Source organism: Capra hircus (genome assembly GCF_001704415.2).
Source record: "Capra hircus breed San Clemente chromosome X unlocalized genomic scaffold, ASM170441v1, whole genome shotgun sequence".
NCBI lineage: Eukaryota > Metazoa > Chordata > Mammalia > Artiodactyla > Bovidae > Capra > Capra hircus.
The window spans coordinates 13438669-13455834 of NW_017189517.1; the positions used below are offsets into that span (position 1 = coordinate 13438669).

General features: G+C 45.9%; 1 protein-coding gene across 1 annotated transcript; it reads right to left on the reverse strand.

Moving 5' to 3' along the window:
* Window positions 1-144: 144 nt before the first annotated feature.
* TMEM255A (transmembrane protein 255A) lies at window positions 145-16336 on the reverse strand (the record flags this gene model as incomplete). Its single annotated transcript, XM_018044172.1, is given in 3 exon segments — window positions 145-2491; window positions 9351-9494; window positions 16174-16336. Coding segments are annotated over 3 exon segments (466 nt in total), but the record flags the coding sequence as incomplete, so codon positions are not given.
* Window positions 16337-17166: the final 830 nt, after the last annotated feature.

A 17166-nucleotide genomic window follows, 5' to 3' on the forward strand; every position in this document is an offset into this window, starting at 1 on the left:
ATGATAGAATTTCCTGTTAGGTTTTATATGTTGGTTAATTGCATGCCCATTATATCTTGAACCATAGTAGTCAGAAGTGAGTCACCTGCTATCAGTTGCTTTGGAGCATTTGTGATACTTCTGTTGATTCCATGAAGACACATGTAAGTTGATAAGGAGGAGGATAGTTTTATTAATTTGAAACATCACAAAAGCAGTCTGGGTTTCCAACATGGCAGTGATACAGATTTTAAGCAACATCCAGTTTACACAGGTTCTGGATTAATATTTTAATTTTTCATGCCCAGTTCAATACTTTAAAGCAGAATTAGGAATAAAGCGGTAAATATTACAAAATGCAGTCAAGGTACATTTTGGAAATACAAATTCCTTCATTACAGCAAATGTTTTTGCAAAAGAGTAAAGCAGCAAATATTAACTTTTCTAAGGTAACATGCAGTTGTTATAATTCAATGTAATAAAAAAAGAAGCTGCTAAAATTAAGTTACAAAATCTATACTGTTTCAAGTTATTTTGTAAAGTAAGAAAAATACATAGAAATGAGTCCTAGAATCTTAACACTTTAAGAAATGTGATAAATGTAGGATATACTGTGTAATGGTGCCTTTTAAAAAATTAAATACTCATACACGTTCATTAAAGCAAAATGTAAAGTGTAAACAGCAAGAAATTTCATTGAATATCACAAGTTGACATTTGTATAGTAAGTCAATTGGTTATTAGTCCCTTTTTGAAATCCAATAGAATTTTAATATGCTCAGAACAGTAGAAAATAATAGTGTTATATAACGCAAAAAGATTATAATTGTTCAGATTTGAAATTCAGATGAGACATCATTGGTGATGTCAAAAGTTAAACTAAATGTTTTGCAAACATTTACTGTGAACAGTGAGTGCACTTGTTGTGCCGTGAGAATTCTTGATGGCTGGGTGTCTACAAGATAGATGGGAGCACCAGCATTTGCCTGCTACCTCTAATCCATCAAGTTGGGAGGTAGCGAAATTGGCTGGAAATTTTTCCTGTATATGTTCTGTCTAAAATACAATAGCCCTGTATTTTTTTTTTACAAGTGTAGGATTATCAATCTTCCTTTAAATCAATTCTCAGGTTAACATAAGATCGCAATGAAAGTGTTCATTCTGAAGTGAAGGCATGGGTGCCAAAGTGTTAAATTCATCAGGTTGAGGTTTAAAGCTATGTATAATTAAAAGAACTGTACAAATACCTACCACAATGTGCCAGATGGATTTTAAATCTACAATAACACTTAAGAGTTTGTCAAGTTGGCTACATTTGAGGTTTTGCAGACTTAAAGCGGCATTGTAACACTTCCATAATCTTGAACACTGTCACGATTGGTCTCAACAGAAAAAAGGACCAATTAGAGCAGTGGCATTAAAATACAGATGATTCTTTTGGGGTAGGGTGCAGGATACGTGCGGTTTGCTGGGGTTGAAGCACAATATTTGAAGATTAAATAGTCACAAAGATTAGTGACAGTTCAAGAACCTAATCTAGCATTTTTAAAACTCAGTTTTAACAGTAAGATTTCTATCTCCCACAGCAAATGCAACATGTAGTAAACCGCTGTTTTCCTAAGTTACCTGATGTATAACTGGGACCTACTTAAAACATCTCACATGCTGCTCTGTCTATGTCAGTGCTTCTTGAACAATCAATCCTGTTCCCCACTACTCGAAGGAATATTGCACTTTTCCCTTTGGGAGGTACCAATCACAAAAGCTGAGCTGAATGATCACAACAGCCATTTTTACAATACAGAGTAGAAAGGAGTAAGGGATATGGCCAGCTTTTTTCAGCATCAGACACAAGCAAACAAAATCTTAGCCAGAACTCTCTGCATTGGAACTACCGTGTAGAGCCCTATCTGGGAAATTTTCCTTAGGGACTGACTTTAGTGGGAGGGAAAGAGAGGGCCTCTAAGCCAGGCGCTTCAACTGAGGTGCTAGGGTGGCAATCTGCCAAGGGTGAGGACAACACTCCTTTTACACCAAGTGAAGCAGATGGCAACCACGCTTCTATGGCCTATAGAGGTGGGGCCATAGGGTAATGCAGGCCCAGACCAGACACGCTTCTTGCTGAGATGGCTCCCCAGCCTCGTGCTATCCTGCTCAGAACTGCTGGGCTCAGCCTGGCCACCCCTCCTCTGCACTAATAACAAATAAACTTCTTTCCTATCTTTCCCTAGCCTGGCAGGCCACTGTCAAACTTTATGTATGAGTCACACTTTAAATTTTGTACCCTACACACTTCCACTAAAGCAGAAATACAAAAGCCACAATAATCTCAACAGCCAGCGGGCATTCCTCTTTAGGGGCTGTAAGGGGGTGGCTTCTCAAAAGGCGGATAGTAAGGTGGAGAGTAACGGGGTGGAGCACTCGAGGACCACATGTAGCTGGGCGAAGGTGAGGCAGACTGGGGCTCATCAGAAAGTCCAGAGGGAGGGGAGGATGGAAAGACACTGGAATGCTGTGCAATCAAAATAAAACATCAGTTTCCACCATGAGGTTGCAATTCCCCAACATTAGTCATTATTTAAAAGTGAATATGGACCCAGTGTGTTCCGGTTTGGAACAACCAAGAGCCCCTAAACCTTGCAGGGTTATTGAGGGCCATGAAACGGAGCTGGCCCAACTTTCTCTCTCAGGCTGCAAAGCTCAGGCAGAAATGCCTTGGAATCCTCTTCCCCAGCCCTTTGGACCTCTCCGTCAGTCAGTCATCCTGTTGCTCCTATTTCTGTGTTATTTTGAGGGGGCTTCCCAGGTGGCTCAGTGGTAAAGAACCTGCCTGCCAATACAAGAGACATGGGTTCGATCCCTGGGTTGGGAAGATCTCCTGGAAAAGGAGATGGCAACCTACTCCAGTATTCTTACCTGGGAAATCCCATGGACAGAGGAGCCTGGTGGGCTACAGTTCATGGTATCATAAGAGTTGGATATGACAGAGCAATGGAGCATGCATGGTACTTGGGGAAGGGAGTGAGATATGGGATAAAAAAAAAAAAATGCCCAGTGAATCAGCATGTTAGGAGTCAATCTGCCACTTCTCTTTCCCAGCCAGTGTATACCCTTGACCCTGACTTTCCTGCTCAAGGAGAGTTGGCCTGTTTTGGTCACTGCTCTCTTCCCCAGAGCTCAGAACAGTGATTGGCAAGTAGAAGTTGCTCAATCAATGTTAGATGAGTGACTAAGACTTCAGTCACTTATAGCACAGAAGATGAACTTGGCATGTTTTTTATAAATAAAATCTATTTTCAAAGACTACAGTCACATCTTGTGGGTACCATGACGTTGCTCCAGTGGTGGAGCTTAGCTGAGGCCTGAAGGCTGGAGGGGTCTCCAATAAAAGCCAACGAATAGGGCTGTAAAATGGCAATTTTCTGTTGTGCCTTAGCTCTAGGAGGAACTGCTGTATTTTTTTTAAAAAAAAGACTCACCTATACCAAAATTTCTCAAGAGTTCAAGTGCTGTTTGGGGAGGTCAATACCTTTACTTTGTTCTGCTGGCCAGAGTCAAAGTGGTTGACTGTTTAGTTGTTAAGTCATGTCTGACTCTTTGATACCCTAGGAACTGTAGCCCACCAGGCTCCTCTGTCCATGTGATTTCCCAGGCAAGAATACTAGAGTGGGTTGCCATTTCCTTCTCCAGGGGATCTTCCTGGATCAGAGGGCAAACTCACGTCTCTTGCTTGGCAGGCGGGTTCTTTACCACTGAGCTACCCGGGAAGCCCTGGAGTCTAAGCTGATCATGTTATTTCCAGGCCTAGAGCAATCTAGAGTCAGCCTTGCCATGAGGTGTCTGGAGCCTGAGACCAGTTGGCTGATTCTCCTTATCCCCAGTCCTGACTTCCATACTCCTTAGAAAGGGATATCCTGGTTTCTAGGTCTTGCTTTAGACATTGAAATCTCTGTCTCCTACCACATAATGTCAGGACTGATCCTCCCCCACCCCATCCACCCTTTTGATCTGAGAGAAGGAATGACAGGGTCATAGAAAGCCTTTAAAGACAAAGAAAAAACTTGAGGGACTTCCCTGGTTATGTGGTTAATGCTTACAATGCAGTGGTTAATGCTTCCAATGCAGAGGGCACGGGATTAATCCCTGGTTGAGGAACTAAGCTCTCACATGCTGCATGGTGCAGCAGAAAAAAAAAAGATAAAAGAGCTTGAGGCAGTTGACTTGAGACAAACCAGATTGCTTCCAAAAATCTCCAAATTTCTTCTCCCTCCAGGAAGAGATATGCTTCCTTTGACATTGATCTCATGATCCCTCCTCTCTCTCCCTCCTCCTCTGTTGCTTTTGCGGTCCTCTTAAACCAGAGAGGAGAGCAAAATCCCACCAGGGACAAGATCTCTGTGTCCAGGGATGTGACACTGCCTTTCTAAATCTCACTCCAGGATAGAGTCAGGAAGCCAGTTCTCTGCCCCCCAGACACAGAAGGGAAAGCAAGTTTCGAAGGTGGAGCTAAAGGCCATTCTGTCCTGAGAGGCAGTAACAGGCTGCTGGGGGCAGTTGTAGACTTTGATCCTAAGGAGGGTGGTATAGCCACCTTGGGTTTTCACCTCTGTTTCCCGCGAAGCTCAGTCGTGTCCGACTCTTTGCGACCCTATAGTCCAATGGAATTCTCCAGGCCACAATACTGGAGTGGGTAGCCTTTCCCTTCTCCAGAGGATCTTTCCAACCCAGGGATTGAACCCAGGTCTCCCGCACTGAGGCCAGATTCTTTACCAGCTGAGCCACAAGGGAAGCCCAAGAACACTGGAGTGGGTAGCCTATCCCTTCTCCAGGGGACCTTCCTGATCCAGGAATCAAACCGGGGTCTCCTGCATTGCAGACAGATTCTTTACCAACTAAGCTACCAGGGAAGTTTCCCGTATAAGAAGGTATTTAGGGGGATGGGGGCGGGATGCTTCTCACTGCCCTCTGATGATGCTGGAGTCTTAGGGATAAATGGCAGAGCGAGGGAGCTGACTGGCCATAGTCCACCCCCCCCCCCCCGCCCTTGGGATGGCGGGGTGGGAGGGGGTGGGCACCAGCATGCAGTTTCCTAGCAACAGGCAGGCACCTTGGGAAAGCTTCGGCTTTGTTGCAGCTGGGGAGCAGGCCCAGTGCATTTAGTTCCTGCCTAAGACTTGACTAACAGGACCAGACGGCCACTCAGAAGAACAGAGCTTTGAATCCTTTCGCACCACAAAGCATGAAAAGCATGAAAAGCATCTAAATAGCCTACTGCTGGGCTCCGAGCTTCCTGAGCTGCTTCTGAGAGGCTGGGGTGGCTATCGCAGGGACAGAGGAGGTGGGAGCACCCTCACAGACACTCCTCTCCAGCCCCAATCTGCCCCTCCCTCTCCCACTTCAATCTGCCCCTTCCTGCCCCAGGCGGACCCACACTCTACAAGACCCATGCGCATTTCTACCACCTGTGCTTCTCTCTTCAGAAGTGCTGGGAGGCAGTGACTCCCGAAAGAGCCCTGGAACTGGCCGGGTGACGAAGGTTACACTAGCAAAAGATGCTGTGTTCCAAGGGTAAAATCCAGGGTCTCTTGGTTCTTTGCGTTCCCCCTCTGTTTCCGGCCCAGAAAGCAAACCCAGGAGAGACAGAGAGAAGAGTGGGAGCAAAGGGAGGGATCAGAAACAAGAGAGAGGAGGAGAGGCAAGGAGAAGCTTGGCAGGAGAGGAGAAATAGAAGGCTGAATGGCGGTGGCAGCCTTCTAAGGTTGTCAGTCACCTGCTCCTATACCATCGCCCCCAAGACGACCTCCACTCTCTCATTCAGTAGGCCCAATTTATAATGGATCCTTTTCAGTGGCTACCTCGAAACCCAGTGTACCCTTCTGTGATTTAATAAAGACTATCCACAGAGGCAGTGGCATTTTGCAAAGGCTTTTGTTTTAAGCTAAACTTGGCAATTCACCAAATGGACAGGACAGGGACATGGTTAGAGTGAAGTCGGGGTTCTGGCCCAGTAGGTCAGACTGGAATCGTTAAGGGATTTACCCCAAAGCTTGCTGTTGTTGTTTAGCCGCTAAGTCAGGTCTGACTCTTTTTCAACCCCATGGACTGTAACACTCCAGGCTGCTCTGTCCATGGGATTTCCCAGGCAAGAATACTGGAGTGGGTTGCCATTCCCTTCTCCAGGGGATCTTCTCACCCAGGGATTGAACCCACATCTCCTGCATTGGGCAGGTGGATTCTTTACCACTGAGCCCCCAGGGAAGTGGACCCCAAAGCTACACAGGGTTGAATTCCCCAGCAGAAGTAGAAACTGATGTTTCACACCCTACAGGATATGGACTGCCTGGCTACCTGGAAGTGAGTGCAGGAAGGTGAGCAAGGAGGCACCGACAGCCTTGGCTTCAAGTCCAAAGTCTGCAAGAATCCTGCTTCTCCAAGCTCAGCCCTCACAACATCCTCAGGGCCACCTGACCAGACCCACGTCCTCGATCCCATCTGACCACAAGAAATGCTTCCCAAGCTTCCTGACTGGACAGCTACCCAACAAGGGGGTGACTTAGCGGGGTTAAAAGAACACCCTATAAATCTCATCAGCCTCAGGGGTAAAAAGGGAGAGAGAAGTCTTCAAAGTGACATAAATAGTTCTATTTGGAAATGATCAAATTGGGGAAATCATTCAGAACAAAGCCCAGAAAGGTCCATTTTCCTGCTATTATTTGGGCCCCCAATACAATCTAAGAGAATAAGGGAGCTCTGGCTTTTTGTTGTTGGTGTTAGGTCTGTGCTTCTGCTGCTTTTATTGTCAGAGCTGGTATGCATTTTGCTGACTGCTTTCCATTTATCTGGGAACACACCAGATGGCCCTAATCCTCCTGGCTTTCTTGGGTAAAGACTGGTATTTCCTTGTATGAAATGATAAGGGACTGGAACTTGGTGAACAAAAGCAAGCTCCATTCAAATACTAAAATGAAATGCTGTATAAGTTCTAGAGGGAAACAAATACCACTTAAAAACATATCCCTTAGGGATCTCCCTGGTAGTCCAGTGGTTGAGAAACTGCCTTCCAATGCAAGGGATACAGGTTCAGTCCCTGGTCAGGGAACTAAATTCCCACATGCCAACATGCCACAGGGCAGTTAAGCCCATGCAACATACCTAGAGACGTCCACACAGTAACTACAGAAAGCCCACGCACCTCAAAGAAGAGCCTGTGCGCTGCACTGGGGACCCAGCGAAGCCAAATAAATCAATCATATCCCTTAAAACCCACAACTTTAGAAAGTCTCCAAAAAGGAAATATAAAAGACAGCTTGAACCTCTGGCAAGAACCAGGAGAGGTATAAGAAGTGGCCCAGCAGTCTTTGGAGTGGGGAGCCATGTAATCACATGGTAAAGGCGAGTCAAGAGAACCTTTCTGAGTAATGACTATAAAGTCCATTATATAAAGCAGTAAAACATGAAATATTCTGAAACTAACTGGGGAAAAAATTGATAGTGTGCTCAGATTTACAGCTTCTCCAAAGAATCCCCCAAGCCAGCCTCTGGCCTCAGACAGACCTGGATGTACATCCTTGTCCTCGCTGCTGCCCCTGAGCATCCCCACTCAAGTCCTCAGACTGATCTCTTAATGCAGGGCCTAGGTCTCACTCAGTCGCTACATCCACAGCTCCAAGCACATGGGAACACAGAGTAAACACTGACTGAACTGAAACTGACAGTCTGGGCCACCATTGACGTTGGGCAACCTTGTTTTCATGCCTGGGATGGTTTTGAATGAGTAATGATGGACAGAAAGATAGCTCCATTACATAAACAGGGACTTCCTATCTTAAGAGTTTGCAGCAGCCATTACTAAGGGGGTTACTGTTCCTACTCCAGAGGTTTGTTATAAAGTGAAAAGTCCAAAAACCAATCTAATCAATATAATTTGCTTCCATATTAAAAAAAAATGGAAGCAGCCTCTTGGGAGCCATGCATGGCCCCGCTATCCCAGGATGACTTTTGGTTATGGATGCCTCAAAGAATGGTGACCCTCTCATGCTAGGTTCAATGTCCCTGAATTCTCTTAAAGGATTCCTTTTTGCCCCTGTCACTATTGCAATGATCTATGCCCTTTCAGAGCCTATTTGTGTTTTCCAGTCTATATTATCTATTCGGGGAACAAGTTCCCTGAGTTGTCTACCTGTGAATACAGTAGGCTTTAAAACAAGTTCTAACACTTTCCCCAGGCTTTAATGGATGCCTCTTTGTGCTGGTGCTGTATTTTATGACAGTGAACAGTCCACGTTCACACTATAGAGACGTATTCCTATTGCAGTATAGAGTCCTAGACCTGCCCATACAGTGTCTAAATCAAACCAAAGTACACTTTACTCAACTAAATGGGGAGGGTTTTCAGTTTCAATGATTTTGTTAATCTGAGGCAGAAATTAGGTTTCCCAAGGGCTCTGTTTTTCTAAACTGGCTGGTGAATTGGAAGCACCCCCAAACAGTCATGCTTTTATGTCCCCTTGGAAAATTCAGGACTCTTAGTCAATAGAACGAAATTCATTATGGGTTTGCCTCCTTTCAAAGGCATTTCCCTGGTCCCCAAATTTTGAATTAACCAGATTTGAGTGGAATCCCACTCTTCTGTGGTCCGGGGTTTATAATCACTGTAAATGCCTAAAAGACCATTTCGTTTGTTTTCCTGAAGTGTCTAGTTCAGCGCTCTGCCCACATACAATGAATTCCCTTTAATGAAGTACCTTTGGGGTTCTGTTTTTCTGTGCTTCATCTTAGCTTAAAAGGAAAGTGGGAAAGTGCAAATTTGGTAACACTATTTCTGACCCACATGATAACAAGGCAAAAAAATTTAAAAGGAAGGGAGAAGGGTGTTATAAAAAAGATTTTCTCTGTACAGTCCCAGTTAGGAAGTCTAGAAAAAAACAAGGGACTGCTTTCTCATTACAGATTTGATTCAAACCCTTGTGTGACTCAGCATGTCCTTATGCTATGGAACAGGACTAGACAAGCCTCTTCCTGTGGCAGAGAAATGGAAAAAGCCACCGTTGGACAGGGGTCTGTGGAGACGTACTCATGAGTACCTCAGGGGAGGTCAACACCACTTGGGACATCTAAATCCTATCTCCTCTCCCCCTTTCATCTATCACTCTGTTGCTTCTCCTCTTGTGTCTTTCCCAGCCTCCACCATCACTGCCTTATGCAGTGATGCAGCTTATGCAGTCCTTAAGCTTCATGGGTACCCACAGGCCACGGGATGGAGAGCCTGGCTACCTGATGTATATTAGGAAGGATCCATAATTAGGGAGAGAATAAGAGAGGATGAGCGAGAGCAAGGGTAACAGAGAGTTCTTTTTTGTCTCAAAACGTACCTGAAAGTCATAAGCAGAATAAGGTGGCAGGTGAGGAGGGCTATGGTAGTAGGTGTTGTAGGATGCCACTTGAGGACGAGCATAGTAAGAGACAGTTGGATGGGCATTTTCAACAGAACAGTTCAGCGCTGGGAGAGTTGGGTTCTGTAAAATCAAAAACAATATAAATGTTCATCACTAGGGGAATGGTTAAATAAACCACGGGACATCCATACTACAGAATACTATGGAGCTGTTGATAAACGATGATGTGCACCTATAGTTCATGACAGGGAAATTGTCCAGGATATATTTGTAAATATAAAAAACAGAAACAGGGCTTCCATGGTGCTTCAGTGGTTAAAAATCCACCTGCCAAAGCAGGGGATGCAGGCTCAACCCCTGGTCCGAGAGGATCCCACATGCCACGAGATAACTAAGCCCAGGTGCCACAACTGCTGAGCCTGAGGGCCTAGAACCCAGCCTCTGCAACAAAAGAAGCCATGGCAACGAGAAACCCACACACCACAATGAAGAGTAGCCCCTGGTCACCGCAACTAGAGAAAGCCTGCACGCAGTCAAAGATTAAATTTAAAAACAATGTTTAAGAAAGCAAGCCACTGATAAAACTATGGAGACAATAAAAGATCACTGGTTGTCAGGAGCTGGGATTGGGAAGGATGAACAGGCAGAACACAGAGGCTACTTAGGAGAGCGAAAATACTGTTTGCTGCCAGAATGATGGATATATGTCATTATACACCTGTCCAATAGAATTCATTTGTCCAATATTCTATGTCCCACAGAATTACAACATCAAGAGTGGGCACTAAGGTAAACTATGGACTTTGGGTAATTATGATGCGTCGGTATAGATTTCATCCTTGCCAACAAATGTACCACTCTGTGGGGGATGTTGATAACAGGGGAGGCTGATAATAGGGAAGGCTGTGTGTTGGGGAAGAAAGTTTATGAGAAATCTCTCTACCTTCATCTCAGTTTTGTTGTGAATCTAAAATTGCTCTAAAAATAAAATCTTTTAAAAAGTCACCATGTTCTATTACTATAGCATAATCCCAGTTTATGTAAAGACCCAAACAATTATATATGAATATACACTTGTCAATGAAATTAATCTGAAAAGATTCACAACAAACTGTTAGCTATGGCTGTCTCTGGGGAGGGCAGCGGTATTAGGAAGTAAATGGGGACTCTTTATTCTCAATTATACAGCCAAAGTTTTCACAACTACTATGTATCACTTGTGTCATTTCCCCACACTGACTGTTTTGAAAAATTCAAACCAATAGTCGAAATCTTTGACTTTCAAAAACACAAAGACCCCCCCCCCAATACAAAATGTCAAACCAACAAGACTACTGCTCTCTCTGTGACTAAAATATGATTATCATGAAGAGTTTGGAAAAACTGTAAGGATTCTTGCAGACTCCAACCTCGCTAAGGAGCTCGCAGGCACACATGAAGGTATTCACTTTGCCTCAGCCCTATGGGCTGGAGGCAAAACCTTAGCATAGAAACCAAGAAAGACCAAGTAGAGTATATTAATACCTCCCCCACCACCACCACACACACATATTTTTGGGAAAATAAAACAATGCAGAAAGAATTGAATACCCTTTTTATAACATGGTGGTGTGTGTAGCCCTTCAAGGGTTAAAGCCAATCTTGTCTAGGATGAGAGTCTGGATTTCAGTAAGGCCAAAACACTGCCAGAGGAAGTCAGCACTGCTCATGAGTTCCCAAGCAGGACTGTGCCTAATGAGTGCCACATGGCCCAAGGTGTGGGAGAAATGTCCTTTCCATGGTCCATGTCATTGACACCCCCTCTGTTCGTGCGTATAATGTAGAGCTGTCCACAAAGTCCATGTGTCTTGTTTCTAGTTGTATCTACTCTGCGTTAACGGCGAGCAGAAGCTTCCTCTCAAGTGATGAAAATGTGTGGGCAGGCTTTGGCAATGGCACAGGCAACCATGTTGGGGTGTTGGCAGAGGAAACTCCCGTAGAGCAAGTTTCAACACAGTCTGTTGCTCTCTTCCTTGGAGTGGGTTACTGTTTACATCTCTAGGAGGTTTGAAGAGCTACAAACCTCAGTCATTATGATGCTGCTCACAGACAACCACAGAAATGTTTCTCAGCCTCTCTCATGTGTGGGAGAGGGCTGAGGTCTTGACCATTCCAAGGGCTGGCTCGCATTACAGAAGCAGAGCGTTCAGCAATGCCCTTACCTCTCCACCAGGATTCCAAGAAGAAATGTCACTTCTGAGGAAGTCCCAGAAATCATGTTCCCTTGGCCTTGTGCCAGTTAAAACCACACCCTCCAACTCTTGCAAAACGAAACCAGCTCTTCTATGCAAAGAGAAGGCTTCCCAGGTGGCTCAGTGGTAAAGAACCCACCTGCCAGTGCAAGAGGTGCAAGGGACGCAGGTTCAATCCCTGGGTCGGGAAGATCCCCTAGAGGAGGAAATGACAACCCACTCCAGTGTTCTTGCCTGGAGAATCCCATGGACAGAGGAGCCTGGCAGGCTACAGTCTGTAGGGTCACAAAGAGTGGGACATGACTGAGCACACACACGCAACCACAGAGAAGCAATTGGGGAATATAAACTATCTAGAAAAGGTGTTTGGTGTGTAGCAAGGCTGGGGGTCCAGGATCCTCTTTGAAAGGAAGTTGAATATTATAGAGAAAGAAACACAGGGGAAAGATGAAATAAGCACAGGAGAGCCACAGATGAGAGGTGCGGAGGATGTAGAGAAAATGGACAAGGTAACAACAGAGGCTGAAAGTGTCAAGGGGGGTGAAGTTGGGAGTGGGGCAGGGAAGGAGCAAAATGGATTGCCCCAGAGCATGGTCTGGGTACAGGTTTAAATTCATAATTCTGATTTTACAATAAATCTGGGCTCTGTTTCTATTCGTGTGTGTATATAGGAATGTGTGTTTCTGCACCAATAATTCTGGGGCTTAAGTTATGAGATCCCCACTTCTGATGAGTAGCATTCTGAGCTCCAGTGAAACAAACGGTGATTCGCAAGCACTGGAAATGTGCTGTGCTGTGCTAAGCTGCTTCAGTTGTGTCTGACTCTTTCCGACCCCATGGACTGTAGCCCGCCAGGCTCCTCTGTCCATGGGTTTCTCCAGACAAGAATACTGGAGTGGGTAGCCATTTCCTCCTCCAGGCACAGGAAATGGTCAAATCCATCTCACCAGGACAGAACTGAGTCCTTTCAAAGACAATGATTGTGGACTTTGGAAAGAAGACCACTTTGATTTCTCCCTACTTTACACCAGAGACACTAAATAGCAACAAATGGCAAGATAGTATTACTTCCTATGATTCATCTCAAGTTCTCATATTTTTGAGCCACAAACACTGTGGTCATCCAACATTTCTTTAAGATCCTTGGCACGAAGCCAAGGGAATGAAGACGTTCTTTTTCCTTTCAGGCTCCCACAACTCTGGAAACAGTGCTCCGAGTTGATCCCATTGAAGGCTGCCAGCTCACAGCCTTTGGCTCCTGGCCTCACTCCTCAGGAATGCCTTTCATCAGCCAGCACCTCTGGGCCTCCCTGAGGCCCCCAAGGCATTCTACTCAGGGTGGAGACACAACACCACGAGGCATCAAGCATGTCTGGACATAGGCCAGAGATTTTCTGGTAGATGTTCCAGGATTTTCTACACCATGTCTCATTTTCCTAAAGCTATCAAAACAATGGTTCCTCTTTGGTGCCCTGTCGTAACATATAGCTCATATTTGCCCTCTCTTGTCATGAATCAAATCTCCTGCCTCTGCTCTTTGCCTTCATCTTCTGTTTTCCCCACTGGCCCTCGATTGGGTTCCCAGGCCTGGCACTGGATGAGGCTCAGGTCTTCCCTCACTCTCCTCATTTCTCAGAGAAGCTCCCAACAGTTGGAAACAACTGGCTTTTAATTTTGAAAATTAAAGAAACTAAACAAAGGAGGTGATGTCTGTTAAAACACCTATGGAACCAGAAAGGGCTGGCCGAATGCTCCTCAGGGGCAGCTGTGAGGGAGCGGTAGGAGCAAAGGCTCTGGCATTTGACACACCTGGGCTCCACTCCCGGCTCTGCTATTTAGCCCTGGGCAGGTCACTTGACTTCCTGTGGGCCTCTTTCCTCAACCGTTAATGGTGGGAGTTATACTTCATGAGGTAGTAGTAGTGGGGGAGGAGCAGAGAAAGGGATTGTGCAAAAGCCCTTTATAGAGAGGAAAGGGGCCATTACTGCCACCTCTCAGGACTGACTGTCAACAAACCCCTTACTCCCCTAGAGATCAAGGGTCACAGTGAAATGAACAGTCCACATGGTACACCTGAAACTAATATGCTATAGTAAAGTCAACTATACCTCAACGATTTTTTTAAAAAGAGTTCAGAAATAAATCTATACATCAACGGTCAACTGAGTTGTGACAGGGGTCCTTGCAGGAGCCCCACAGAGCCTAGCAGGTGGCCGCCAGTCACTCTGTGCCTCAGGGTGCTTGGCTGTCCACGTCTCAGAGCTCAGAGAAAATTCAGAGAACCCTTAACACCCGTCGGATGTCCCATCTCAACTCGCCAACCCCAACCAGAAGCTTCTCTTCGTCTGTCCCCTGGGGAAAACTCTACTTGGTGCTCCATGGTGACCTGAATGGGAAGGAAATCCAAAAAAAGAGGGGATATATGTATATGTATAGCTGATTCACTCTGCTGCACAGTAGAAAGTAACATAACCTCGTAAAGCAACTATACTCCAATACAAGTTTTAAAGAAAAGGATAACGTGCATTCTTTTCTCCAAAGAAGCTCAAACCCAGAAACAGCTTTTCTGAAGACTCTCTCATGCCAAAGCTCCGTCAGGCTCGAACTGAGAGGACAGCCTTCTCCCTCCAAGCCGCTCCCACCCTAGCCCCATGCCTCCACCAAGCCTAGGGCTTGAGCTCTCCTGACTAGGAGAAGGGGTGTGGAAATAATAAATGCGTGTATGCGTGTGTGCTCAGCCACAACTGCTCTTCACGACCCCATGACCTGTAGCCCTCCAGGCTCCTCTGTCCATGGCATTCTCCAGGCAAGAATATCGGAGTGGGTTGCCGTGCCCTCCTCCAAGGGATCTTCCCGGCCCAGGGATCGAATCTGCGTTTCTTGCATCTTCTGCCTTGGCAGGTGGATTCTTTACCACTGAACCACCTGGGAAGCCTCATGCATGAGAGAGGGAGGGGAAAAAGACAGACAGACAGGCTGGATAGGAGCAGGGAAGACTCTCTGGCCATAGGGTCAACAGCAGGAACACTCAATACTACCAGTCAGCCCAGTTCTACTGGGAACTTATTGCCACAAACTACAGTTTTTTTCTCTTCCGCGGTCCTTTTCCACCTTTCAGTTTCCATTATTCATCCTTTTGACAATCCAGGCCCAAACTACAAACTGACTTTAAGCCTCCTGTTCCTCAGCCACCCCGCAAATGGGACAGAAACAGCCAAGGGCCTAGGGTTATCTGTGTCATTCCTGGGGTCAAAGGAAGCCCTTTTAAGACACAAAATAATTTCCTAGACATGGGTGGGACGTTCCTTTAAAGCAACCCTACTCAACCTTGGGGCTTCCCTGGTGACTCAGCAGTAAAGACTCCATAGGCAATGCAAGAGATGCGCAGGAGATGTGGCTTCGATCCCATGGGTTGGGAAGATCCTCTGGAAGAGGGGATGGCAACCCACTCCAGTATTCTTGCCTGGAGAGGAACCTGGCGGGCTACAGTCCATGGAGTCGCAAAAAGTCAGACACAGCTGAGTGACAGAGCACGCACGCAGTGTAGCCACAGACTGGAATCACCAGGAGGGCTTTTTTTAAAGTACTGCTGCCTGAGCTTCAATTTAGACCCATTAAATTGGCATTCTGGAGGAGTGGCCCAGGCCGGCAGGTTTTGCTGCCGTCTATGGGGTCGCACAGAGTCGGACTCGACTGAAGCGACGCAGCAGCAGCAGCAGCAGCAGCAGGTGATTGTATTCTAATAGGAGGCCAGATTGAGAACCAGAGCTCTAAAGCTATTATCTCCAAAATAGAGATAATTAGAGATCAAGGTTTATTAAATAAACAAACAAAAGCTTTGAAATGCTTTAAAAGCAAAAGAGGGAAGGCCCCCAGGACTATGGAGGACTTCCTGGGTGCACATTCACAGCCACGTGAATATGGACAAGCAGCTCAGCCTGAGGCTGGGCTTTCACTTTCACTCTTTCTGGAGAAACTGCAGGAGGAAATTCCTGGGGAGGGAAAGACAGCCATACTTCTTACCTGTAGCTAAAAACGTCTTTCCTTCCAGCTCTCCCAAAGTCTGTAACAGGAAAAACTACCCCAAAAGATTTTCTACCAGAAGTGTGTGTGGGTTGAGTGGGGGTAATGACAGGCTATGTTTACATAACCAGCATGAACCCCACCTGTCCCCAGAATGTGCATCAAAAACACAGGTAATGTCTCATGTTAACAAGACATGTTTGCAGTCTGAGGACAAGACCTGGCTCCTTTGACTTAAGATGTTTGAAGGCAGCTACATTTTTTTTTCCTTTGGCTGTGCCACATGCCATGTGGCTTGTGGAACCTCACTTTCTGGACCGGGGATTGAACCGGTGTCCTGGACAGTGAAAGCTCAGAGTCCTAATCACTGGACCACCAGAAAATCCCGCCCTCCCGCCCCCTCTAAGGCAGCTACATTCTTGAAGCAATGGTTTCTGTTCCTCCCTTCAAAACGTGGGTCCCCATAGCCCCACCCGCTGAGCCTTGCCCCACCCTTTACAGGAAGAGGGGCCTCTGTGGAAATTCAAAGTCACTTCCTTTCTTACCATGTCCTTAAAGCCCCCCAGGACAGCGGCAGTGATGATGCCCAGGAAGAGGCCAACGATGTTGAGGATGGTGGCAGACCAGAGCAGGTGGTAGAGGTGGATGATATCCTGGCAGCTGCTGACGTCGATGTACTCGTAGTAGCCACCGGTGATTTCTACCCGGCTGGAAGGGGAGAAGGGCACCCAGTCAGTCGCCAGGGAGCAGGCAGTCCCCCAGGGCTTTGGCTACCACACAGCCCAGTGAAAAGACAGGGGGTCACGTGGGGCACTATCATAACAGACACGGAAGCCAAGAATGCACTTGGGGATCAAGATAGTATAACGAATCAAAGTGTCACTTCTGTTTATCCCCCTCCCCCAAACCCCTCCTATCTGCCAGAGAAATACTCGTTACCATCGCTAATGTTAATCCTAAATGACAATTATTAATACCTGCTGTGTGCAGGCGTGGAGCTAAGCATTTTACAGACATGGATTCATCACATCTGTGCTACTATGGCAGCTCCTAGTTAACAGGTGTCTATTAAGATTAAGTTAAAAATTCAGTTCTTCCGTCTCACCAGGCACAGGTTAAATGCTCAACAGCCACACTTTTAAGGGTCATGCTAGTGGCTGGTTACTATACTGGACAGAGCATTTCTGTCATCACAGAAAGTTCTATTAGACAGCACTGTGAATCCTTACAATATTTATGACATAAGTATTAGCCCCCATTCCCATTATACAGATGAGGAAACTGAAGCACAGAGAGGTTAGGAACTTCCTCAAATTGTAAGCAGTAGAGCTGGGATCTGAATTCAGGCTTCAATGATTTCAGTATGTCCTTTCTCAAAACAAAACGAAATGCTAACAAACAACGTCCCAATAAAGTACTAAAGCTGAGTTCCTGCACAAAATCTGAATAGCGCCTCCTCAGAGAGACCTTCCCTGACCACTCTGTCCAAAGATAATCCCCCATCCAGCCCCATCATTCTCTAGCCCACTACTTTCTAT